Source organism: Dermacentor variabilis, chromosome 10 (assembly GCF_050947875.1).
Source record: "Dermacentor variabilis isolate Ectoservices chromosome 10, ASM5094787v1, whole genome shotgun sequence".
NCBI classification, from domain to species: Eukaryota; Metazoa; Arthropoda; class Arachnida; order Ixodida; family Ixodidae; genus Dermacentor; species Dermacentor variabilis.
This window is the reverse complement of record NC_134577.1, coordinates 64,324,372-64,350,797: the sequence shown is the minus strand read 5'-3', so window position 1 is coordinate 64,350,797 and position 26,426 is coordinate 64,324,372. Positions and strand designations below refer to the sequence as shown.

Sequence of the window (26,426 nt, the reverse complement as noted above, 5' to 3'; positions counted from 1 at the left end):
TCCGAGTGCCCAGTGTGATGATGCAGGGTGACAATATGCTGCATGCACTGCTAACTAAAAGCCCCAGTGGCAAGGCACAGTGCTCATCTCAATGTCGTAATGTCCAACGTATCATACACTCAAAGTAGTGTATGATGTCTCAAAATGCTGATTTACGTGTGGGAGGCTTCACACAATTTCCATAGTTGCATTTTTGATAAGGTGGAGTGAAGTTTTAGCTCTGGATATTTCTGCAAACCAATTACTCAGTGATTAGTAGTTATTATACTAAGTTTCAACTCAAATGTTTGATTGCTGTTGTTTTCTCGTAAAAATGTAACCTGCATGACTAGAAATAAAGGAGAACAACTTGCTCCAATTGCCTTGATGTGGAATTCAGTTCAGGCATTGCATGGTTAGAACTGCTATGCTTGCATATTCCTCCACACAGCTCACTTATGCATGTTGATGAATGCGATACAACAGACCTCCTTTCAATGTGGCAGTGACTACATGTTGCTCCCTTCTCGGGGCTAGCTCTACAAGAAGAGGTCGAGCTAGGGTTCACGACATCATCATGTCTCCCGACACATGATGCCACATGTTCACTGCAACATTTAGTGTCTGCAAAGGAGGCTTGCAAAATTTCTGCTCACTCTTCAGCCATTTCGGCAAAACAACAGCATGTGTGAAGTGATCAATGCATCTATGCGAAGTTTTCCATGCATGTTCATGTGTTCAAAAACCTTCTGTTTTTCTCTTGCAACATTTTATACCACTCTGCCCTTCCCCAACGCAATGTAGCTAACCGAGCAACATTCCAAATGACCTCCTTTAGTTTATTTCTCTATATGGCTGCGCCTGCTCTACAGAGACGACAAACAAGGTAGCTGTGTTGTATACCGGTGTGTGTTTTAGGTTCTGACTATGGTGAAGACTTCATCATCATTTACCGTACTTACTCGGACCTAACATGCACTTTCCGATAAAATGGGTCCGAAAATTGTGTGCGCATTAGAATTGAGTACGACCCTAAATCTGCGTTACCATATCGCCATCGGCATTTCAAAATGGCCACCTCGTACGCGCTTCCGAGCCTAGCTGCCATAGCTTTCTCCATGTGCTGCAGTATGTGTGCTTAGGCAATGCTTCCTTTGGCTTAGGTTAGTGCACCGTCCGTCTTCCCGTTTTCTGTGTTTGCTCTATCAGCATGGAAGTGCCGACTGCAAAGGCATGCTGAGTTCATCACAGTGCCGCAATTAAAAGGAAAGCGATCACGTGTGCAGAGACGGACGGAAATCGGGCCACATCACGGGCGTTCGGAGTTCCCGAAACTTGCGTGCGAGACTCGCGCAAACAGGAGAGGCGTTCTACACCGGCAGCTGCTATGTACGGCGCGGCCATGCGACCCCTATCTTGAAAGTGATCTGTGGCAAAGACAAGAGTCCATGCATTTAAGCGCATTGTGCTGTGTTCTTGTCGCTTAGTACAAAGGTCAATTCCCTCGCTCCTGCTACCGCACTTCCTCACTCCAGTGTTTATAGAGTTTCCACGGTCATTACTTGTTCATGCTTGTGTGCATGTGGCACCATGCTTGTTAATTTAGTTAGTAAGCGAATGTTTAAAAGTTTATATGGCCGATAAAACTACTATCCTTACTTTTTGTATAGTTGTGTACTAATTTGCTGTCGTAATCGATGCTTCGCCTTTTGCACAAAACTGCAACATTGATTTTTATTTATCGCAACTTTAGTGCATTAAGAGTGAATCTTTGTTTTTTCCAAATCAAAGAAAGTTGTATTTCTGTATGAAAAAATGAGGTGCGCAGTACTGTAAAAGACTTTTCTTTCTTTAGGTCACGGCAAACAGGAGTGCGTTACAATCAGGGGCGCGTTACAATCGATTAAATACGGTAATCGCTTTACACAGCTTGTTTTGACGTATACACGTCCCCACCTTCCGTTTTTGAAGAAATGCGACAGCTTTCTCTTCTACAACAACCTCTCCTATGTTTGTAGCCAGAAGTTTACTTTCTTTTCTTGCTCATTATTTTTTCAACAATATTTCACTTTTATACAATTTAAGCTTTCAGCCGTTATTTTTCTTTAGTTGCACTAGAAGTCTCTGATGAAAAGAAATGAGCAGGTTAACAACTATGACTTTCAGCCACCTGCCAACACAAGAACTTTAAAATGAGTAAATATTTCTCAGACATGCAACTTAGGGGAGAATGGGGGGAGGGGAAGGAGAGCACATATTTCTGTTTAAAGCTTGCCCTAAGCATGCACATGCCTTTTGTAGGATACATACACACTCATAAAGGTGATTTATCTTTAAAAGCAACCCACAAGCAGCCATAACCTTGAAAAGCACAGACTGACAAATAACACATTGTTTTTGGATCACAGTGCATTTTTCAGTGACTTTGCTCTTGCTAATTTAACCTGCTTCAGGAACTTATCTGAATAATCTTCCAAAAAGTGAATGCCCCTCCAACGTTTTCCAGATCGGAAGACTTCTGACGGCACACGGTCAGTGAAAGACGATTGGAACTTTTTCACAAACAATTTCTTTTTCATAAAACTTGATGCAACATTAGTAAACTTGTAAAATGAACCTAAATTTCCTAACCTTACGAGAAATTCGTGAGCATTTGCAGGTGTGCTTTCGCTATCAGGAAGCATTAAAAACCAGACAGGCAGAAAAATGTAAAGCAAGACAAAGCCGAAGAGCAATTCCACAGATGCATTCTGTCGGCAACAACCAAAGGCCGAGTGCCACTACAGCATACAGAACAAGCAGGCATTGTGGCGAACATAACAAAAAAAAGTGTGTACGCACATGCACACATTTCATTTTCACAACCACCATGTGCAGCATTGACCTTGTCTAGTCAATGCTATTTCCCGACGAATTATATAAAAAAAAATGGGAACAATCTATTTGTACTACGTTAAACAGCTGGCAACCTTCAAAGCATCTGGCTTTTTACGTTTCCTATAAACGTAATGTCATCAATCAGCTTTTCTTTCTTTTGCTGATCCTTTCAGGTTAAAGAACACTATGTGACACATAACACCAGAGTGTGAAAACAGATATTGCCACAAGCACTACACAATGCTTCTTTCAGCAGGAATTCCTGCTGTTAAGCCCACCCTCTTCCAGATGACGAACTCAGCTTGTACGTCAAGGCAACGTACAGAAAACAACAGAACTTTACGACAGCAACGAATCATAACTGCAGCCAGAAATGGGAAAGCAGTTCGACAAGGAAACAGCATCGAGCTAAGTAAAGTGAGCAAAAAAGGAGATGTCCAAAGGTCTAACAAGAGCAAAAAATTTTAACTCTTCCAGAAGGATACAAAACAAGTACTCTCCCATCTTAGCAGGCCTGAAAATGTCAACAGCAGGGCTTTAGCAACGAATGCCAGCTCTGTGTGACACGTGCACGCGAACATGAATTCATGCGTCGTACCCGACGAAGTTTATCGGCTTGACTGCTTGCCTGAAAAGAGTCCAACTGCTCTGCACAATTCGCAATAAGTAGTGTCCAAGTTGAACCCAATGAAAACCAATCAGTCGTACCACCAGAGAAAGGAGAAATAAATGTAACAGCTACTTAAGCTACTTAATTAGCTTATGGAGGAAAATAGACCCTAGTGGATACTGCTGAGAAAAGGAGCTGGCTGTTGATTTTTGCGTAAACACTACAGTAAACCATTTTAAAAGTGCACGACTCAAAATATGGCGGGCTGTATTCCATCAGAGCATAAAAATGTGCAAAGAATCCTAAAAAGTGAAATGCAAGCACATACTGGCTCCACCTTTTTACTGAGTCAGAGAAGGCCAGAATATACATGCCTCACATCACTGATCTTTTTACTGAAATTAAAATAAAAGAAAGAAATTTAGTCATCTATAATGGCGAGGGTTATGCCTTTTCCTACAGCAGCAATGATAATAAGAAAAATATTGTAATATATGAAGAAACATCAAAGGTTGTGGGAAATATAGAGTGGAGTTAGATAGGACAGTAAATTAAGTCCACATGTAGTGTTAGACACACTGGAACGTACGTAGTCCTGGCATGAGGGTGTATAATAAGTTCCGAACATGTACGCAGGGACGCGATACAATCCTATATGAACAAGCGTACAGATCACAAGCCATTCTTCATTTGTGTGAACGGTATGAGGAACTGCACCAGGTTAGTTCTCTCTCTCTTTCTTTTTTTTTTTCTTCTTTTCTTACAGCAAACAAAGAGCAGCCCCACAATGAAAGGCCAGGAGTCGAAGCCTCACCTGTCGAAACTGATGGAGATGCGGAACTTCTTTTCCGGCTCGGCAGGGTATCCCGTTCCAGGGGCACTGGGCGTCACACTGCCACTCAAGTGAAAACCTGCAGGACCCAGACACACGGGGCGGCACAGTCAAAGGCACGAAACAAAATGCCACTCGTGCAGACAGTTACTGAGGCTCAACAATCATCACTGCGGCCTTAACACCAAACAACAATAGCACGTGCGGAGGGAACACACAGCCACGGCCTGCACCTCGTTTCCATATCAATCACCAAACAATTGATTTGTGGGGTTTAAGCATTTCAAAGCACCAGTGGGGCTGTGAGAGACGCCACAGTGGAGGACCCCAGGTTAAGTTTGACCACCTGGGGTTCGTTAACGCGCACCGAAATCAAAGTACACAGGCATTTTTTTTTTTTTCCATTTCGCGTCTATCAAAATGTCGTTGCCACAGCCAGTAATTTAACCTACGACATCAAGCTCAGCAGCAGAACATCATATCCACTGGTTACAAAACACAATCGCTTTGGTTTGCAACAAACGAATACAGTAAGACAACTGCACCAATACTTTGTTGTGGCAATACACAGTGGGTTGCGAGTGATGAAGACCTCGGTTCCTCTAATGCATGGGTGCCGAGGTCTTCAGGTCTTGATTCTCATGGCAACTACGTCAAATTCCCCTCAGCAATGTGGGTTACATGAAGGAACACCAAGGGAGGACTGTTTTAGTTGCATAGGACAGCTTGTCGAGGAGTGTGTGACATATGGTTTTTGCGCCACAAACGGAAGGGCAGTCATGTCACCATTACCGCAGCGGCACACTTACTTGAACGGCAAAAGTGATACACTAACTAGCTGGCGTTTCAGCTAAAAATTTCAGTAATTCTGAATAAACAGCGCAGAAGAGATAGAAAGGTTAGCTTTTTGGTGAATGCTGGTGGCATCAGAAATTGAGCTATAATAAGTGGTTTGCTCAAGTAAAAGCTGACTAACTTTTATAGAATTACTTCTGAGCATGCAATGCATTTTTAATTGAAGACTGACTGCTCAAGGCATATTTAGGCAAGTCCGAGCCTGTTCTGTAAATCAGCGTCCCCAGTGGCCTCTTCATAAGCTGTTCACATGGCTGGCATATGTGGAGATTCCGGGGGAAAAAATGTCTGCACTTTATGCTATGATTGTTCCAATCTGTCTCCAATGCTTGAGAAGATGCTCTGACATTGGCTATAAGGCATTGAGTGAAATATACTAGTTTTGATCAAAGTGAGTGAATTCAGTCTGCACTGGTGATCAGGCAGGCAATTTTGTGCAACATTTGGCATCGCAACCCACTCCCCGCCTACTCCTACCCCCTCCCAACATATTATAAACAGACACCAAAGAGAAGAATAGGGTGAGCTGTATTAAAAGATTGACATTTCTTCTGCCGATAGCAATAAATAAGTACCTACATAAATAAATAAACAAGAAAGAAAAGCAAAGATGAGAACTAAGGGCGTACATACGGGTACAGTGTGCTAATACACTATTGATCCTTTTCGCAGTCATCCCGTGGGTGCTGCCATGTTTGATCACGTGGCGACACGTCCATTGCCTGCCTCAACTGCCTCCGTTTCCTCTGTGATTACAATGGGTGTGTATGACGCCAGTGTGGCTTAGCAAGCCTCTGTTTCGGGACGTATCGTGGACGGTCACTGGGTGGATGACACAAGGCTTTGGCCATAGCTTCATAGAACATGCAAAAGCGCTTTGGAAGCTCATTAAGCTATGTCCAAGTGGTGCGAGCAGCATATATGGTGCTTGTTTTGAAAGCAGGGCTAAATATGTATTCCAATTAACCTATCCAAACTTTCTACCCATGAATCAGAATTAGTGTGTTTTTCTCTTCATTCTTTATTTGGCAAATATTTTCAAGCAGCAGCTTGTTTCACTTCTGACTAAGTAAATTTACTTGGTGCGACCACCATCTGATTGTTTCTGCCTAATCACACGCAGGTGTGCTCAATTCCAATAGGTTTGTTCTTGCTGTGCGCAAGGCTTGAAGCGTAGCCGTTTTGTACATTGTAATACCTTGAAGCAAAGATGTATTATTGCTAGTAACTCGCTTACTCTTGTGGACCATCACAAAACATTCAGATTTGACCACTCGTGCGCTATCGGTGTAGTCCGTCAATTATAGTGCGTATATGGTGTGCATGTATTCAAGTGTGTGCCCATTCACTTATTGACATGTCGGCGATAGAGTAGGCATAAGATTCCATGCCAGTTGAGGGTAGATGTGTTTAGATACTGTGCGCGAAACATACTATGACAGGAAGTGGCGCTACTCTCTTTGTCATTGTTTAACGAGCGGTACTTGCTCTTGCTGCCGTTCCGGGGCTGAAACACTTTCTTTAAAGGTTAGCGATACAATGCTGGTGGATGAGAAAATTTCCGTATCCTCGAAGAAAGCTGTACATCTCGAAGTGTCAGTAACATGTACGGACAGTTGCAGCAACAGTCTGCAAACCTGACGACACAGATTTATTCCATTCCTTAATATGCCAGTCACTATTTTTGCAGCCAACTACTGCACACATCTTCAATCCACATCATTCAATCCGGCATGATAGGAGCACAGTGTGCTAGCAAAAACTCAGTTGCACTTCCGACAACTGATCATACAGAAGCAAGGTGGAAGCGGCAATGGTTTCGAATTTGTACGCTGCTGCTGCGGCGACGTGAGCCGCGCCACCAAAAGCGCCACCTTGTTTTTTTAAAACAAACTGCTCTGCGAAAAGAGTGAATAGCACGGGTGACGATGCCTCCTTGAAGTTCCCACACCGACCGGCTGTGACTCATGAGTCATGAAGTCATCTTCTCAGGCCTCATTAAGTTTCTGTCGGTGTAACAATGACCTAACTTGTACTTTAAAGGAGCAATAACCTGAACTTCGAAAGTTTCGAGATTTTTCACTGCACCACAATGAATCTCCCCCCCCCCCCCCAACACACAAAAAGGACACCGAAATCAGTGATGTCAACATGATGCACCGGTGCAAAATTCAAAATGGAAGTTTGGTGCGCCTTCATTCTCTCTTCTGGTAATCACCCTCTTACCATGAAATTAATGAAGATAATGGGTTTTCAACACATGATTTATCATTAGAAACTAGTTAGCTGTTTCTTTAGTATGGAATACCATTGCACCCAACGTACCACCCTTTCTTTAGTTGTTTCTCTTTAGTGTCCATTTAATCATGCTGCACTTCGCTGACTTGAGCGGTGCAGATCACCTCTTCCACAGAGCATGCATTGGCCTTGGCAATGACCGCGAAATGTGTGGTAAATCAACAGCACCACAAGGTCGCCAGAAAATAAGGTCTGCCAAGTGGCCTCGCACAAACATGACGTTATCGCCGTGCCTGGGGAAAAGAAAAAAATACCTGCAAAAAAAAATGTGTCCTAGAACCTAGACACGAAAAGCTGGTCCAAGCAAAGCAAAAAAAAAAAAAAAACTGATAGAGAGGCGCTCACTGATAGCAAGGTGTACCCACACAGCTCCTATGTAGCCACTATATAGGTTCCACCGATAGGCGATTCCGTGCGCTGACGTCACGGCGGCTGCGCCAATCTCAGCGAGCGAACGAGCGAAAGAGCGTGAGGCGATAAGTGGCGCCTGGGCTGCCTGGCGTATCACAGACGTTATCGCAGTTATGCTTATCGAGAGTTCTGGGAGGCGCAGTCGGCGAGTGAGATAGAAAAAAAAAGGGGGGGGGGGGACGCTGCCGTGACCCGGATCGAGGTACGAGTTGATTAGAGTCGTGATCAAAAAATAAAAATAAAGATAACGAGCTGATGTAATCGTGTCAGCGTTTCGGAATGCCCACGAGTGCAACTGAGATTGCAACTGAACGTACGTTCTTCTCTCCACCAATGAAAGGCGCAACTGACGTCAAAATCGGCCGCCATTCGCTTTCTGACTAGAAGGGCTGGACACTCTATACACACTAAAATTTAGCCATATGTTTGCGTTCCTACACAATCAGTGCGTTAATTACCTTTTACAGCGGGTCATCCAGAGCTGACAAAAAGAAAATTATGAATATAACAATATGGTGGTTCGGCCATGCCATGACACGTGTAGCGAAATGCCCACTCCCCACTCAAGGCGCCTGCAGCAGTTAACAGAAGTGCGGTAACGGGTGCCCCGACACCGTTTGTTTCATAGTTGCAAACAACTGCAAAGATTTTTAACACGTTAGCATTAGGAGGGCCAAAGTGAGGGGGGGAAATGCGCGCGTGTGGGAAGCCAGTCACGTGATAAGAAGGTGCGCCGAGACAGCAAGGAGGTGAGACTTGACTTCTCTCACATTTCGACCGCAATTCACCTCTTTAATCGCCACTGATTCTTCTTTTTCTTTTTTTAATGACAGCAACCGACGCAGTGACGTAGCTGCCTGTGTACACATATATTAGACGAATGAAGCAAAGAACGATATCGATTTTCGCAGTATAAAGGAAGGTTGCGACAGCGGGAATCCCGCCCAACAACGAGAGTGATTTTGGCCTTACAAAATACACCCTGTCGTAAGCGCACCTTGTGTTTGGAGGTCGCGTAACCAGAGTTACGCGGCACATTTGAAATGGCGAAGCGAGCGGCAGTGGGAAGCGCGTTCGCTTTTGTGGCGAGCACGCGCTCTCCCTCGTGGTCGTCGGCTGAGGCCTCTTTATCGTATTTGTCCGCGCGCGCGGGACATCGTACAGTTGCTTAGTTGGTAAGATAACTTTTATCGCAATTTATGCGCAGCTTATACAAACCTTCGCGTGACTGTCTCGTCGTTGTACGTGCACACATACATTGCTACTGCCATCAGTGTGTGGCTTCGCTTCTCGGGCGAAACTGCGACTTCGTTTTCCTTTTTTTTTTTTTCTTCGCTCTTTCGACACGCATCCGCTCCGGTCAATGCATTCCTTGTATACTCGCGGACAACTTTCTGTGGCAATGAAGGTGAAAGCTACGGAGGCAAAGCGCGCACAAGTGAGGGCGCTTCTGAAAAGAGTCCCGCGTTTTCATCCACGTTAGCTTAAGCTGGGGAATAGGAAACATAAGCACCTTACTAGCAACAGTTAAATAAGATAAAACACACCACTCAATGTAAAAGTTCACTTATTTTGCGGCTTTTCGCTTCCGCGTCTGGGCAAACGCGAAACCGTCGCATGTGAAGCGGCGTCGATTCATCGTCTGTTCCGAGCAACTAGAAGCACTGTAAAACGCTGGCGGACTACTTGGTGCCGTAACACATGTGCGGCAGCCACGCGCCCGTAGCTTTCCCGTCATTGCCCCAGAAAGTTTTCCGTGAGAGAGTTCCAACTACAAGCGCAGCCTCCTAGGAGGTTCAATCGAGCTGCAATTACGGCGCCGCGCACGTTCCTTGCAAAATTGCACGTGCAGCAGCATTTTTATAGCGAGACTCACGAGAGCGACCCCGGGCTCGACAGGACTGTAACGTTTCGACATACACATAGTGCCTGTTGGATACGTACATTAGCGCAGTAGGATATGGACACGACATGCAGAAAGGATGCAGACAGCCAGGAGCCACCTGGAGTTCGTTGTACAGGGCGTCTCTCTCTCTCTCTCTCTCTCTCTCTCTCTCTCTCTAATAATTAGTAATAACTTTTATTTTAGGTTGGAGTGTACGCCCTCAGTTCGTAGAAGCTGCATGATGATTGGCGGCGTTTGGCGCAAAATTAAGATACTACACCCACCATAGATCACCAATGCGATGATTGACAGTTAGCTCCATGCGAAAATAAGAACCATCCAAACTGACTTCCGACGTATACGGTGTATAATAAAAAGGGTGTACAGGAGCATCGATGCGTGGAGGTTTTATATATATATATTCATACGACAGCAAAGGCGGCATTGTTGCGGTATTGTTGTGGCATTGGATGAACATCAAGGAATATTGGAGACCTTGTCCGCATATGGTTTGGTGAAGCGGGGGAAAAAGAAAAACCGGGAATTTTCTCAGGCATATACGCAGGTACTTGACTCGCACAAACGCCGTAATCAAGCGAACGTGCGTCCCCGGCAAAATGTGGTGGTAATAAGGGTTATCAGAAGGAAGCAAAGGCTTAAGGTTAAAATACGTATATGAACGGGAGCACACAACTAGCCCGAGCCGTTTGTTATATCCGCATATATGACATGGCTACGGATACTGTCCTTATATAGGTCAAGAGGAGCGGCACAACGTAATAATTCAATTCCAAAACTATATCTTTTTCGTGCTTCGCAGGTGGTCTGAGCGGTTACCGCCGCCCACTTTATCACCGGGTTCAACCGGCCTCCGTGAAGGGTGGATGAAAATGAGGGAGGGAGTAGAACAGAACGAAAGGAATGTAGATGGTGCGGTAGAAGTTCTCGCGCTCAAATAAAAATCCCCATAAATATGGCCGCGCAAACTTATGTTACCTTGATGTGTTACATTCTACATGCACAAATATGAGTATTCTTTTTCGAAAAGTCAGCGTTTCGCGCGAATGCCAGCCTTGAGTCGCTTCGGAAATGACTCGATGGCGGCACGGACATATATAGTCTCTGTATAGTAATTCGCTCCATGCTTTCTTCTAATGCCCGACGAAGAGTCTCCGTATAGTAATTCGCTCCATGCTTTCTTCTAATGCCCGACGAAGAGCAGCCAAATTACGGCGACGATCGAGTAGGGCAGACTGCCTTTTAACACAGATCAGGATGAGTTTGGACTAGTGGTTTCAGGACCGGGCTTCTCGGAGGCCATTCCTCAGCGGAAATAAAATCGAGTTTTTCGTGCCCGATCGTTGCGCCACCTTCGTCTCGCGAGCCGCCGCGAAATCCTGCCGATACGTCCACTGGCCGTTTACGAAGCGCGATTCGGCCCAAGGCAAGACCTGCTTCTTCGGCACATCTACCGCATAATATGGGCTGTTCAACTTGGCTCCCTGTTCCAGTAGAACCATGCAGCGGCCATCTTTCCATCAAAAATGATTGCCCCAAGGGATCACCACCGATCGAGGGCGATCGAGTAACTCTTTGAGGCAATCCTTCCACTGACGTTGGCTTCTTTTGAGGCTTCCTGTCTCAACAACCTATCGTTTTTTGGTGGTTTAAAGACTGCTCGACATTGAACATTGTCTCGTCGGTGAAGAGAATTCCGCGTTGGCGAGCCGTAGGGCCGAAGTCTTTGTACACGTGCTTGCATCTTCTTATGACCCTTGTCTCTTTCGTGTGCTCGGCGAGCCTATGAGCTTTCTGAAGCTTTGTACTTGCGCAGCTTCTCTTTCACAATTCCTTCGGGCCGACCGTTTAGAAATTCCTTTTGTTTGGGCCATCTAACTTTTTTTACCACTTATTTCTGGAGAATGCGGGAACTTTTGCTGCACACTATTACATCGGCCCGCCAGCCCAGCGTTTGGCGCCGCACCGATATCCAACACGGGGTCAAACCTGAGCAAGGACACCGTTGGGTTTGTAGGTTAAGCTATAGATTAGGCTTGATCGAGTTACGTTAGGGATAGGTGAACTCTAAAGGACATGCTGCCGCAACTAAGACGAAACCCGCACGTCTCGTCGTTTTCGTTTCAATCTGTACTTTGTAGCGGTAAACGTGCCCTTCAATACATACCAACCAGTACGAGTTCTCTAGGTTTGGTTAACTTACGTAGGGTTGGGTTACGGGTACACGAACATCTGATACACGATCTGGGCAGCGGCGGCTCCACGTGTAACCTATAATTCTAGTGCATCTTTAGCTTACTGCGGTACAACCAGGACTGTGAATGCCACGGTCCGTTCTCGTACATTGTGGTGCCCGTTTCACATTTCTTCGGGAAAAATTTTTTTACCAGAGTCTTGTCTTTTACTAGACGTTTTACTAACCACCCACGCTTTGAGACGGCAGGTTGTAAGCTAAGAAACGGGTATATGAGACATCTTGTCCGCTCCGTTCTACACGCTTGCAGCACTCAAGTGAAGGTAAACATCAAGCGCGAGAAGCACATGGGACAGCATGCTGACTAACGAGTGCCAAATTTTAATTGAGAGGAACGGTAGAGTAAGCACAAAAGGCCAACGACGACGGTGAGTGAACCCGGGCGGCGGCATGCTCCACTATACATATGCTCCAGAGAAGAAGGGGACCCGATCGAGGGGCTCGATTTTTGTTAATCATGACCACATAAAGCCCACAGACAATGAAGCCATGGGAAAGCACGAGGAAAATTATATGCAGCTGAAATTGAAACGTAGAAAATAATGAGGGAATTCTAACTCCGCTCGGGTTACCTATTTCTTACTCTCCTCGCGTTTTATTGTAAGCCCCACCGATAGCATATCCTATACGAAACTTTGGGTTTGCAAACCTTCGTCTACGCTGTCGTGGCGCACATGGCTGGATACTCAAAGCGAAATGTCCCAGGTTCGATGACGGTCGCGATTCGTTCTTCTCATCGGACTTTCACATTTTGTTCTATCATGCTTATGGCTGCATGATGATGATCAGTTCGTGATGCGAACGAGACACCAGCTGGCCTGCAGCTCTACTTGGAGTGCGCACGGACACCTTTCCACCGAGTCAGCTCCTTCAAGAAGACGTGATGACGTTCATGTCTTCTTTTTTTTTTCATTTCAGTTTAATTGTTTCCTTGTAGAAAATCGTGAGCCGTTCCACTCTGTGAAGGTCGTTGACCAGCGAAGCTGTTTAGCACACGACACAGAGGTGACTCATAATTTTGAACAAAAGTAGGAACTCATTTATTGTCTTGACGGGTGGTCATCGTGACGAAAGGTACGCGCACTCATTTATTCTCTTGATCGGTAGCCATTATTTCACTCGCAACTGCAATCACGTTCTCCGATAATGTCAAGCCAATGCGCGTATGCCGCTGGGTTGTCGGTTGGGCCGGATCGGTATGACATCGCAAGGGATATAACACGGAACGCTGCAACACGTAACGCGTAAACCGCTCCCTTTTCGGTACCGACACATCCATACTGAAATCATTTGACAATGACAAGACGGGTAGTGTCATCGCAGCTAATTCACGCAAAGTGAGTAGCCCTGAATCTTACGGGACTATGAGTCTTTGCTCACGGGGGTATGAACCGTTGCTCAAGGGGGTATGAACCATTGATGATGACAGTTTTCGACATACGGTTCTGTACGTTGTATGCGTGATTAGAAAGAATTTAAGCACTGTTCGCTTCACTCGGTCGAGTGCTTGTAGCCTCTGCCTTACGGGGCTATGAACCATTGCATTCTTTTTTTTGCCGGCTCACGTGAGCAGGAATGCTTACGGGGTATGAGCCATTGATGATGATAGTTTTTGTTCACGGAGAACACAAATGCCTAGAACCATAGCCATATACAGCTTCGCTGTAAAAAGGGAAGTGAAAGTGAATGAAAGGGTAACTTGACACCTGTAGGAGCCGAACACACAACCTCCGCATTACGCGTGCGCTGCACCTCGGAATGCTAGTTCTAAGCCCATCTGCCCAACTTTAGTGTAATTAAATGTTTTAATTGTCACTCCTTGCTGTCTGTAATAAGCGCATGACTGTAGCATTTTGAAATTGTTTCTTTTCTTTTTTACCATGCAGGATTTCTTTCTTTTTTTAATCGCCTGTGGCAGATAACGCAATTCTAATACTTCAACTGGACTTTGCAAGGCATATCGACTTGGAACGAATCCTGAGGATCGCACTGGTTTCGAGACATACGCCGTCAAACTTGCGGTAAACATGCGCTGTTACTTGTTCCACTTACTTTTAAACAAAACGTCGTTTTACGCACTGAAGCGCAAAAGTAACTGGACCGCCAATGTATTTTGGTGAGAATTCGTTCCAAAACTGGATACGCCTTGCCAACTCACCGCGGCTACAATTCGTAAATTACAATATGTGACGTAAAGCAACCAAAAAGTTAATCAGCGATTTCTTGATAATTCGCAGATTATTCATTTCGATTTGTCGCGCCAGTAATGCCCGCGTCTTCGATTATTCCAGCTCAAGGACTAGAACTGTTATATGTGGAAAAGACCATATTAAAAATTTTTTTTTGTTCTAAAAAAAAAAAGACAAAGAAAGCACCCCGTATAACATTTCTTATTGAAGGTCTCTCGTGCTTCTCTACGTCTGCGTCCCCCTTACCTTCCAAACTTCTTTCGCTTCTGTTTATCGGGACCATGTTTACCCTCTCATTACTGTCGTTAAAAAAAAGAGAACTACAGGGATTCGCGGAGAGCAACAGTATCTTCATCGTGTTTTGGGAGTATGCTATCTCTCGCGTTCTGACAAGTGAGTGAGTGAATAAACTTTTATGTGGTCCAGCAAAGCGCGATAAAACGCGCACCCGGCTAATCCCACGACGGGACTGACAGGTCTGGTCTGCCGGCCCAATCGCGGGCGCGCTGGACGGCCAGGATTTGGTCCTCAAGGACATACGCGCAATTGTCTCCGCATTATCTTTTGCACACTACCCAAGAAAACCTCTTCCTTCTATAGTTTCGTGTTCTTAGAGGGTTTGCCCTACAGCCTCAATAATAAGTGCGCTGACCCTCGGTTTGTCGTAGCAACACTGCCTTCTGGACCTCCCTCTTCTCTACTCTACCGTTTCCAATGTCTTGTTTTCCAAAAGGCGAGCATGTCATTTCCCTCAATTTCCATTTAACGATTTTTTGAATGTGCGATAGATTTCTTTTCGCTCGCAAACTACCTTGGCCTTAGTTAATTCACTGATCCTTTGTGTTTAGCAAAGACGTGTGCGAACATTCGCTATGCTTTCGATCAAGGAATGGAATGTTGAACCCACGAGGTTCATTCCTCGAATCGAACGTACAGTCGCCGTTCGTAGATCCGAATGTTTTTCGAATACTTCATGACGTCAATTCTAAAGAAGCTACTACTAACATTGATGTACCACAGGGGTCCATATTAGGTCCCTTACTTTTCATAATTTATATTAATGACTTGCCTAGTTGCCTCCCTTCATCGAAGTGCATTCTGTACGCTGACGACACCACTATGTTTAGTTCTAACAATTGTGTAACAACGCTAACAAGTAATCTAAACGAAGATCTCGTGAAAATTTCCACATGGCGGTGTGAACTTAATAAGCTGTAGATTAACCATAATGAGACCAATTTTTTGTCGCCTTTGCCTCGCATCGGCGATCGCCTGAGCTCCTTCAGTCTATTTCCATCAACAATCACCTCATCACTGCAGTTGATCATTGCACCTATTCAGGTGTGGAATTTGATCGCCACCCTAAATTTCACCTTCACATAGCTAATGCAAAAAAAGAAAACAGCATATGGAATACGCGTTTTAATCCAAAGCACAACCATATTTCTCATTTTCTACTCTCACGTCGCTTTATTATGCTTTTGTTCATTCTCATATTAACTATAACATTGGATCACGGGGAAACACTTATAACAGTCACCTAACTTCGTTTCAAGTCATTCAGAATCGAGCTATTCGCCTAATGACATTTTCACCTCGTAGCATTAGCGCAAATCAGCTGTTACATGCACATAATATTTTGAATGTGACTGATCTTGTTAAATGTAACCTGGCCATATTTATTTTTAGGGCATTAAACAATTATAGTCCAGTAACCATCATACCGAAGAGATCCCTTACTAACATAAACAATACTAGATTTGCAGGCAATATGAATTTCATTTTACCCTTCGCTCGCACCAACTATGTTAAGCAGTCATTACACCTTTCAGCTTTATCTCTCTGAAACACATTACCACTTCTCTTAAAATTGGTCAAAGCTCACAGATTTCGTATAGAACTTAAGCACTTTCTTTTAGCTTCCTCCGACTTTCCTATAAGTGTAGTATGTATTGTATTCTTAATTTTCCTTTTGTTTCTATATTTATCTCCCGCTTCCTTTTTACATTTTTCTTTTTTTAAGCCCCCTTTGTAGTTTCACCTTTTGTTGACTAATCCGAAGGCTTGTTATTGTTTAATCCATTCATCTGCTGCTCTTCTGTTCATTTGTGCCTTGTCTCCTAAAGACCTTTATTATCGTAAATTTTACATGTTGCCATTGTTTATACTATTAATTCTAGTCATCATGCACAGGAGGTGGCATTTCAGTTTCTAACTATGGGACCTCCTTCTGAATATACTTATCATGTAATTATCCCCATTTTTGTCACGAATAAACTGATTCTGATTCTGTACACGATAAAACGCGAAACTGAAGCGCCTGGTGCGATATTTGCGGAAACAGCAGCCTGTGCGCTCTCGTCGGGACAAACGTAAACATTTTTCATTGCAGCGCTATTTGATGTACGGGTTGATCATTTTTCAAGTAATTTTCAAAAATCACCTGTTGCAGATAACACAATTTTTGTCCTTGAGCCGGATTACTCAGAGAGGCGGACATTTTACGCGCCACGAGAAACCGAACACATCCAACTAATTAACAAAAACCGCTAATTAAATTCTCAATTAATTACGGCACACATTGCAATTTACTAATTGTTGCTGCTGAGTTTGCAAAGGCGCATACAGATGGAACGAATTCTCAGGACAACATCAGGTGAACGAATTTCCAGAATGACACCAATTTGGAGACATCCGCCACGAAACTCGAAGTAAAAAAATGCACCGCTGTTGCACTTTTTCAAACGAAATGCCGATCATGAGGCACGCCGTCGTGGGCAAAGGGGGGGGGGGGGGCAACGCCGGATTAATTTTGGCCATCTGGATTTTGGCCAACTGCAGTACGCTACACAATATTTAGGAATTAGTAATCCATCTTAATTGTTAGGTCAAGTCCGATGCACTGTTTCTACGGATGAAAACAGGTTGCAGACGTAGACCCTTGTGATCTATACTGGCACGTACCCGCTATGAGGGATTGGCCAAGAATCGGGTAGGTTACAGTGAAGCGTAAGATAAGTCAAAATTTTACAGTAGGTAAGCTATAATCGAAAGATAGAGATTGTAGAGCCTGCACGATTGTGTGCTGCGTTATCTTTTAGGTAACTGTTTTATTCTATCGACTGCGAAGATTTGAAAACTGGTACGATTACAATCGAGGTCGCCCGTAATGAGCGCGCAGCGTCGTCCCAGGCGAACCATTCCGCCCATCGGAACGGTGCAATTTCGACGCCAGAGGCGTTTCTGTTTTATTTCCTTACGTCACCAATTTCCACGAGCGGTCCAGCGCCCAACAAAAGCCGCGCAGAGAGCAGCAGGGCAGCCTTGAAAATCGCCGCTTCGAGATGGCGAGAGAGAGGCAAATGCGGAGGGGAAGAGAGACATGAGGCGTGCTGAGCCAATAACAATAAAAAGTCCATTACATAAACTTGGCTTTACGTAAACTACTTTCCCTCTGACCCGCTGCCCTCCGATACGGTGGGGGCGTACCTACGACGCAATTTTATGCCTTCCTTTAGTTCCAGCCGATGCTCCATCGTTATTTGGGGGCTCAGCCTTAGTGTAAACGCAGCTACACGGGCGCTTCGTGCTAGTGAGAGACACGAAATCACTCAAGTGAAAAATAAAACGAAACAACAGTCGACTTCGTAATAATGCGGGCTGAATTTTTAGGCGCAACAGTCGAGATTGGCGTTTCAGCTACGTGAACGCTTACTAACTCCCGGGTACCGTCGGCGCAACGAGCAGCTCGTCTTTTCCGCTTGAAAGCTAGGTTCGTCGCGTTACGTAAGGTACTTTTCACAGTCGGAAATGACAAAAAAACATGAAGAAAAAAAAAAGAAACGGACGCATACTTTCCTATTCCTTTCGTCGGCTTTCTTGCCGCGCTATTATTACTTTCCTTTTTTTCGTATTCCGACCGCTCCCCGTGATCCCTCGGGCGGTATTTTCTCTCGATGTTGCATACGCTTCTTCCAGCAGAAGCACGCAAAGCCGGCGCGTGCGATGGCGCGATTTCGATCCATCCCGTCGGAGAAGACCCGCATATACTTTTTTGATGTGTACACAGCTAGCGTTGGTCGAGGCGGCGCGGGCGGGCTTGCACATACACAAGCACGGTCCTCGTATTAAAAATGCAAAAGGAACGAAGCTTTACTCTTTTTTTCTACCGCCGCTAGCCCTGCCTTTCGCCGAGCTAATGCCGTAACGCCGCGGGTTGCTCGTAGCCCTGGGGAAAGCTTGCCAGCAGACGAAAAAGAAAAACGCTCTGCGCCGCTGTAGCAGACGACAGAACTCGGGACATGCGCGCTGCTAGTTACGGATGGGGAAAACGAAAATACTATTTCGAATTTAAAATACATACGACCGCAGCACAGCAAAACGACATCGAAAATTCTCTCAAATTAGTCAGAATCGGCATCGGGAGTTCAACTATTTGCAAACGCACAGGCGGGCGGCGGACTAGCAGAAGACGCAGACGAAAAACGGTCGGCGAGCGAGCCGTGCTCTTTTTTCTCTTCCGCGCTAAAGTGTCGCAGAAAGCAGCAGAGAGGAACGCTCGAACAAAAACCAGAAGAAGAAGCGCTCTACGGCGCTACAGAAGCGAGAATAAAAAAGCATGATTTCATCATGTTTACATTTTGATGAGCCGTCGATACGGAACGGTGAGGCCTAGCAAGGGCTATGGGAGCCCGAGCAGCACCGGATGCACGACGACGTCCACGAAATCGCACTCGGACAGGCGATAAAGAAAACGAACGACGGCTTCCTCTGCGTCGGTTACACGGTCACGGGCGCCTACGTGCCAAGGGTTTCGCCACAGGGCGCGGACGGAAACGCATCCCCTCAAGTCGAACTAGGCCTAGCGCGGGGCGAAGCGAAGCGCTGGCTGCTCCCCCACGCGCCGACGACAGCACGGCCCCCCTTCGGCCGGAAAACATAAACACGATGCAAAACCGAAACAAGAAGGCACGGCGCCCGTGACGCAGACGACAATTACCACGGGACGGCATTTTCGGCCGGACAATGCAAGTGAAAAACGCAAGCTGCTGCTTTTTTCGGGTCGACAGAGTGGCTTCGGATAGCGCTGACCGAGGCATTTCGAGTGGCGATATCAAGTGGCGTGGAAAAAAGCACGCTCGGCGCCTCGGGGGGTGAAAGCGGTGGGGGGCTCCCACGGAGCGCGTCGTCGGAGTCGGGCAAACTTCGGTATCCGGTCGCTCGCGGACGCATTTTTTGCAGTGGCAGCCGAAAATGACGCACGTCAGATCACTTTCGGGCTCTGCCAAATGAGGGCGGCGAAAAAAGCGGGACGTGATCAATAATGGAAACGATTAAATTAGCCGCCGGGGCGGAGGGGTGTCACAGCCGCATAGACTGGTTCGATCAAAGACGCCTTTGCCCGCGGCACTTTTGTTTACTTTGGCCCTCCCACGGCCCATTCCGACATTGGCTACGCCTAAGAACGATGCATCGCCGATCGCACTCACCGCGCAACACAGTGCACTGGAGCGAGGCAGCGGGCAACGGAGTGAAAACATGCACGGCCAAAAAGCCCATTAGGCAAGCGGCCTTTGTTCGGTGCGCCGTAGCGTGTACACTTACCTACTTGCAACACGTTATCGACACACCCAGCCTCGTACAGCTTGAGGCCACGGTAAAAGGGAAGCTTCTGGTAGTCACCACAACTATTGGAGTCACTTGATAAAGACGAGTACATGCAAATATCCCGTTCGTTGCGGGGAAACGACCAGAAGATGATCCTGCGTTGCACGGGCTCAGGTATCCTGTTGTAGCGTTCTTCGATGCGCTGGAATGGGATGTGCTGCGCCACCACTTTTGCACACACGTCCAAGAGGCTCTCCGGCTGGCGATGTCCGAACAGTTTCGGCTCGAAATTGGACAATCTGTCGCCCTTGGCGAGGCAATTTCCACCCACAAAAGAACACGACGGCCTGAGCGCCGTCGCCATGTTTGAAACATCTGATATAAGCCGGGGACGCACTGCGCATGCGCGAGGGGTTTAATAACAATACAGCACCTGCGTGGTATTTACGCGGGACTCGCTATCCTGTTCGTGGGGCCGGGGGCTCTCCGTCATTGGCATCGGCTGCGGCGTCGGGCCCCTCGAGGAAAAGGGATGAATCATCAGAGCAATTCACATGTTTTTCATTCAAATGTGAGGCGCGGCGTGTGAAGTTTTGGCTGTCATTTTGCCAGCTCGGCCGCGCCGCTCCGAGCGAAATGTCCCTTCCGGGAGCACGGCGGGCTTCAGCTCCGCCCCGTGCCGTGAGCAACTCGCCGGAGAGAGTCGAGTCGAGGCCTAACGATGCTCGGCATGCTAAGGCCGGCCCCGTGCACGAAGTCGAGGCGAAGCCTAATTCGGATAATCGCCCCGCTGCTCGCAAGCTCCCCTTTCCCCGCTACTGATTTGGCGGCGGCGTGCATTTTTGTTCTCGGACCGGCTCGGCTCGGGGTTTCGATCCGGCGCTGCTTGCCCGCCGCTGCTTCGAATCGTTATTCCGTCGTTGGACATTGATCCTGCTGGCCTATCTTTTTTGGCTCGCTCGCGAGATGAGAGGGGACCGCGCGGGGCTCGTCAGAGCTCCGGGGGAATTTATCGCTCCCGTGTTGGCACATACCGCGCCTCGTATATACCGCAGTTCGCTTCTCGGACGCCATACATTCAAGCACGACGATCTCTTTATTGTGTGCGCTTTATTTTGTCGTCGTTGGCCACTAGCGTCTTTTTTGTTGCCCTCTTAGGGATCCCTTGCTCGCAGGGCAGGTGGCACAGCGAGGCAAGCAGACGGCACAACGCTGTCTGATCAGCGCTGCGTGTTCCGCAACATAGTCAGTTATTCTCTGCGCTCCGTTCCCATATGCCTGCGTGTTCGAATTTTGTTCCGTCCTTAGTATGGACGAGACAAAACCCGCCACCTTTAGTCGCAACGAGCCGAAGGGGCGACATTTTTTTAAAGAGCGGCATCTGTGATTGATGCAGACGATATTTTTCCGCCCGAGCGCCAGTAGTGGCGGAACAGCGCGTGCGCGAATTTTCTTTTCGTCTGCTCGAAAGCTGTAAAAACGCGACGCGCCTTTCCTCTCCTAATTCGTCTTGATTAGCTGGCACTCACACGAGAAAGAAGAGGCGAAACGCGCATCATGCACGTGTCCTCTACGCAAGAGAAAATAAACGAAGAAGCCTTCGCTCCTAATGTTACACACACACACACACACACATATATATACACATGGAACACACACGAGTCAGCGCGCAGAAAAGCGCGCTCGAGTGCCGTGCAGGCCGTGTGCCTGTTGTAGTGGTGGTGGGGGGGGGGGTGAAAGTGACCCCGCCCACTCGGCCTGACAGGCACGCCCACCCTACGAGACAGGTGCCGCCATCTGGCGCCGCCAAGTGCACTTGCGCCCCGACGGCGTTCCCGGCCGTGACGCCATTGTGACGTCACGCATGAGAAAGAGGAACCGCGGGGGCACCAGGCACGAACTACGGGGGCAGCAGCATTCCTTTCGCTTGGTGGAAGTTTGTGCGTCCACCTTCTTTCTTTTTTTCTTTGGCTTCCTCTTGGCATAGGACGTTGCCTGTTTCGTTGGAAAGTACTGGGCGGTTTCAAAAGCTTGCATGCGATGAGCCTCCGCGACCTCCGCGCGTCCCGCGCTGTGTTCTCTTTTATTTAAGCTGAATTCACAAAGACGCTGTGTTACCAAACACAAAGCTTCATGAGCGCGGCTTAGAGGGTCGGGCTTGCATCAGAGCGTGACTCAAAGCTCGTTTTCTTGGCTCCCTACGGCTACTCCCTCCTCCAGATTTTTGCTCTCTTCTTTTAGCGGCACCGTCACTTTGTCCTTTTGTAGGCGCTCGCGTCGGTGCAGCTCCCGCGCTGACGAGGCGCGCTCTCGGGCAATCGCGAGAGCTTTGTTCTAGCAATTTATGCCCGCGCACGCGCGGTGCGGATTTGTTATGCCACAAGTAGTGCGGGACGAGATGCGCGAATGGAACCAGACCATCATCGGTAATGGGTGGCGCTTAATTCGCTCGTGCCAGCGCCAAATCTTCCCAAGTGGCTGTCATCCAAATGGCGGCTATATGCACAAACTTAATCCGCTTTTGATGACGCAAACGGCGCTCGCACAAGCCACGCTCACGGCCAATCATTACTTCGTTGCATTTGTTATTATTTATTTACCACGTGCGTTCGTGGCACTGTGTTCTTCCGCGGGTAAAGCAGATCGAGCCTCCCGTCGTCTGGCGTGTAGACACATACCTTGCGTTTCTCGTGAAGTACTTTGAAGTTTGACTTTGGGTTACTACTTTGAACAATGAATACACAGAGCACAGCAACAAGTGTCGCACCTTGCACGGCAGGCTAAGTCATCAGCGCGCCTCGCCTCCTCGTACGTTTCTGTTCTGAAAACGTAAACAAACAAACAAACGTGCATTTTTCAGCAGCAGCTCCCCGTTCCCTGTTAATGCGAACGGCTGCTGGCCTTCTGCCTCATAATCTGGTAAATAATTAATAAAAGCCAGCCCAAACCTACCTGATCTGAAGATTAGTTGAAGCGCAAGGGAACTGGCACAAAACCCATTCAAACATATCGAAATCTGCAACGGAACACCGCAAGAAAAATAATCCTCGGTGGTGCACCAAGCAGAGGGTTTCGGTTATTAGCTCTACCATTCATGTAAAAGTGAGAATCACGTATAATGCGCCGAGGGGTACACCAGCCTTATTGGGAGACGCAGTTCATGGGTCAGTAAATTTCGCGTGTTCGATATAAGGGTTAATTCGCTTTATCCGGGTTCATTACATTAATTTTTCGACTGTACACCGGTTGCTGTGGAGAGCTTGAGGAAGACAGTAGTATCTCGGCTGCCACGTTTCTCTATGTTCTACAGCAAATTAGAAAATAACTGTTTATTAACAATGACAAAAATAATGCTTTGGACGACCATCCGTTTGAATATGACTTACGTTTTCAATTTAAAGGATGGACTCATTTAAAGGTACACTATTTTGAAATATCAGATTAAGCTTTTTGGGGAAGTCGATAGCTAGGGCGAATATTTGCTGTTGAGTAGATAGGAAGAAATGGCCACTGGCATCGTAATAAATGTTGCGGTTACCCGGACACGTTAAATGTCTCTGTCAGGAGAAGTTGAGATATGTGGGAACGAGAGAAAAGATTAAAAATAAAGTATGCTGACACTGTGACGTAACAATGACGTAACGGCGTTAGTTTGAGCGCGAAATTAAAAAATATAAATGGTGGAGGTTGGAATTCCAAGTTGCCAGTACTCACTTCTATCTTAATACTGAACAGCAAAAGTTGTATGTTTTCGTTGTTTAGCAAACGCCTTCCGTCTTTGTTTCCTGGAACTTCGTCTGCTTGGCGGGACATTTGCGGATAGGTCGTTTAGAGTGACCTAATCCCATGAATGCCGCTGCGTGTAAAGCCCAGTAGCCAACGCAGTCACATACACACACATACACAGGAAAGCTTAGTTCGCGTAGCTGCTGCTTCAGAAAAAGACAAGTGGTCGCACCGCTTGTCTTGAGTGAGAACTTCCTGCTCAAGCGGGCGGCCACGGGACTTTCGAAGGACCGGACTCTCGCAAGTCAAAAAGCAGGTCGGGCCAGGCCAGCTCAGCGTGTCAAGGTCGGCCTCGGCCTCTAGCAACGCTGTGCAGTCGTTCGCTTTGGTTACAAGGCAACCGCGAGCTTTTGTTGAAAGCTACCACTTGCACGCGCGCTGCGTATACGGCACATGTGAACACCGCATTTCCTTTCACCGACCGCCATGACCGCAGTTCCGGAAAGAAATAACCCGACAGAAGAGGCGGGCCCACTTGCGTTGTTTGGGCGTAAACAATGATTCCTCTGTGTAGTCGGTCTGGCACAGCGTTGGCACAAGTTGGCCTACCGCCGCGCCGTTGCGGAGCCAGCAGACGACAGGAAAGTAACGGAAGTGCCCTTCTCGTCGTCTGCACGCGGACGCAATGTGACGTTTTAGCAAACCGAAGTGCCGTATCTGTCGCGTAACTTGAGCTTCGAAAGCCGGTTGCATTCTGTGAACGGTTTCAGAGTTCCGCAAGACATATATGGACTCGCTACCACTTAAAAAAAGAAAAATCTATGTTGTAGGAGTCACGTTTGATGAATCTACGAGGTCGTATTATGAATCTACACGACACGATTCAACTACACACTTACGCTGTTCTGGGCGATTCTAGTGCCCCGTAGATGATTCACTGCCCGTGACAACGAGTGGAGGCGGTGTATGCTTAATTACATAAGATACATATATTTTGCCAATTTCAAGCTTTTGCAGTTTGCCACTGACGTGACCAATTACACTTCGGATCCTCGCGGTTATAACGAAGCTTTAACTCCGGGCATGTTTCCATTTGACTATGCTCAAGCACATTTAAAACGCAGAAATGTTCTTACGAGACAAACGCTTGACTGTTTTCGATTAACTTTGTTGCATTTGAGAAAGAGAGTTAACACCTAGCAACTGTATACGAAGCAGAATTCTGATTTAAGACTTCGCACTTTTCACAAAAACTTCCGAACATCGGCAAGTTAAAAAGGGAGTTGAAGCACGAAGTTCGCAAATCCAGCAGCATCTGAAATGAACGAGCATTAACATGAGTTTGCAGCTCACGCAAAATTGTTACAGTGTATTTACGAGGGATTTACTATTCTATATACCAGCGATCTATATACTCACAAATTAGTGGTATAAGTGAAAGTGGTGTACGTTACATAAATATTGTCCGCTTTGGATGTCTAATAGGTGTAATTTACTTATTACTATATGTAGGTGGTACCTTTTATTACTACTGAGGTGCATTAGCGCAAGCTCTTGAGCCAGTTTGTGCATGATGAACTTGAAAAAGGGGGTACCAGCGTCCGGTCCGTGTCTAACGCCTTTTCCTTGTGTGCGCGTCCTCTGTATTTCGCTGGTACCCCCATTTTCAAGTTCATTTTACTGAAACTTTCTATCTTTTTTCCGACTTTGCAATTTTACTAACTTTTGTAAATGAGGTATCATCCTAAATAAAAGAAAATTTGCCTCTTACAGTCACTATAATTTACCATTTACTTTTAAATGCAGAAACATCATCAAAATCGCTACAGCGGCTGCCGAGAAAAACGATTTTCCCGTGTATTCAGATAGGAGTTTCAGAGCTATAAATGTTTACATCCCGAAAGAGAGAATCTCCCGTTTTGCGATTCTACATATAGCTGCAATGTGTTAATGTGGCGCGTTAGGCGACTAAAATTAGTTAGACTTTTTTCTTTTTTCTGATCGATATGGTGTTCATGCGCGTCGCGTCGTTTGTTGAGCGGCTGCTTAATCCGCTGTATACAACGTGCATGCACAAATGTCCTAACATGTCACGTACATATCATGTACCAAGCAAAAACAAAACTCTCTATAATCCTACCATTAATTAGACAGTTAAGCCTGGAATTATATTCTGCTGCGCAAGGATATTGCCTGTGTACGTCTCCTATAGCTACTACTACTCTTCGGCAGCGCTGCAAACGACTTGCGAGATAAAGTACAGTCTGGTACAGTCTGGACGTGAAGTACAGGCGAGGACAAAGTAGCCAATGGGAGCACGAGACGGTAGGTGAAAGGGGAGTATGAGAGAGGCGCGCAAGGGGCAGGCGGTCATCGCAATTCTTTTTTAAATATGCCGTGACTACTACGACATCGTAGAAAATTAGTAAGTCGCTGTGAAACACCTGCGATTCAGCTCTGCGTCAAACGTAATTAGGAGAGTTTCGCGGTAAGACGAGTTTGCGCCGATGTTCCCGGAAGGCTTCGCCATGAAACGCTCCCGCGTGTACGCACGTATGCAAAAAAAAAAAAAAGAAAAAGAAAGAAAGAAAACCCTGTCCTATTCGAGAACTTTCAAGTTCAACAGGTTAATCAAAGGCTTGTGTGTTTTTTTCTTCTATAAATGGTATCTTTAGCAGCAAGTATGCGAGCATTACACGCACAAGGGGCAACACATCACTTTTCAGTGACTCAATGACCTGAAAGGCACGATGAGCATAACTGTGTATATATATATATATATATATATATATATATATATATATATATATATATATATATATATATATATATATATATATATATATGTATTTGCTGCCCCCCATATAATGAAGGCAACGCAGACA

The 26,426-nt window shown here is 46.3% G+C and overlaps 1 protein-coding gene across 2 annotated transcripts in view; it reads right to left on the bottom strand.

Moving 5' to 3' along the window:
• LOC142560648 (zinc finger SWIM domain-containing protein 5-like) overlaps positions 1-21,436 on the bottom strand; it is a 65,508-nt gene extending 44,072 nt beyond the window's left edge. For both annotated transcript variants that reach the window (XM_075672873.1, XM_075672874.1), the window contains exons 1-2: positions 19,813-21,436; positions 4,281-4,377 (exon numbers count right to left, since the gene is read on the bottom strand). In XM_075672873.1, coding sequence (XP_075528988.1) covers positions 4,281-4,377; positions 19,813-20,179 — 464 coding nt within the window. In that variant the 5' untranslated portion in view covers positions 20,180-21,436. The remainder of the gene's footprint in view (positions 1-4,280; positions 4,378-19,812) is intronic.
• Between the last annotated feature and the right edge of the window lie 4,990 nt (positions 21,437-26,426).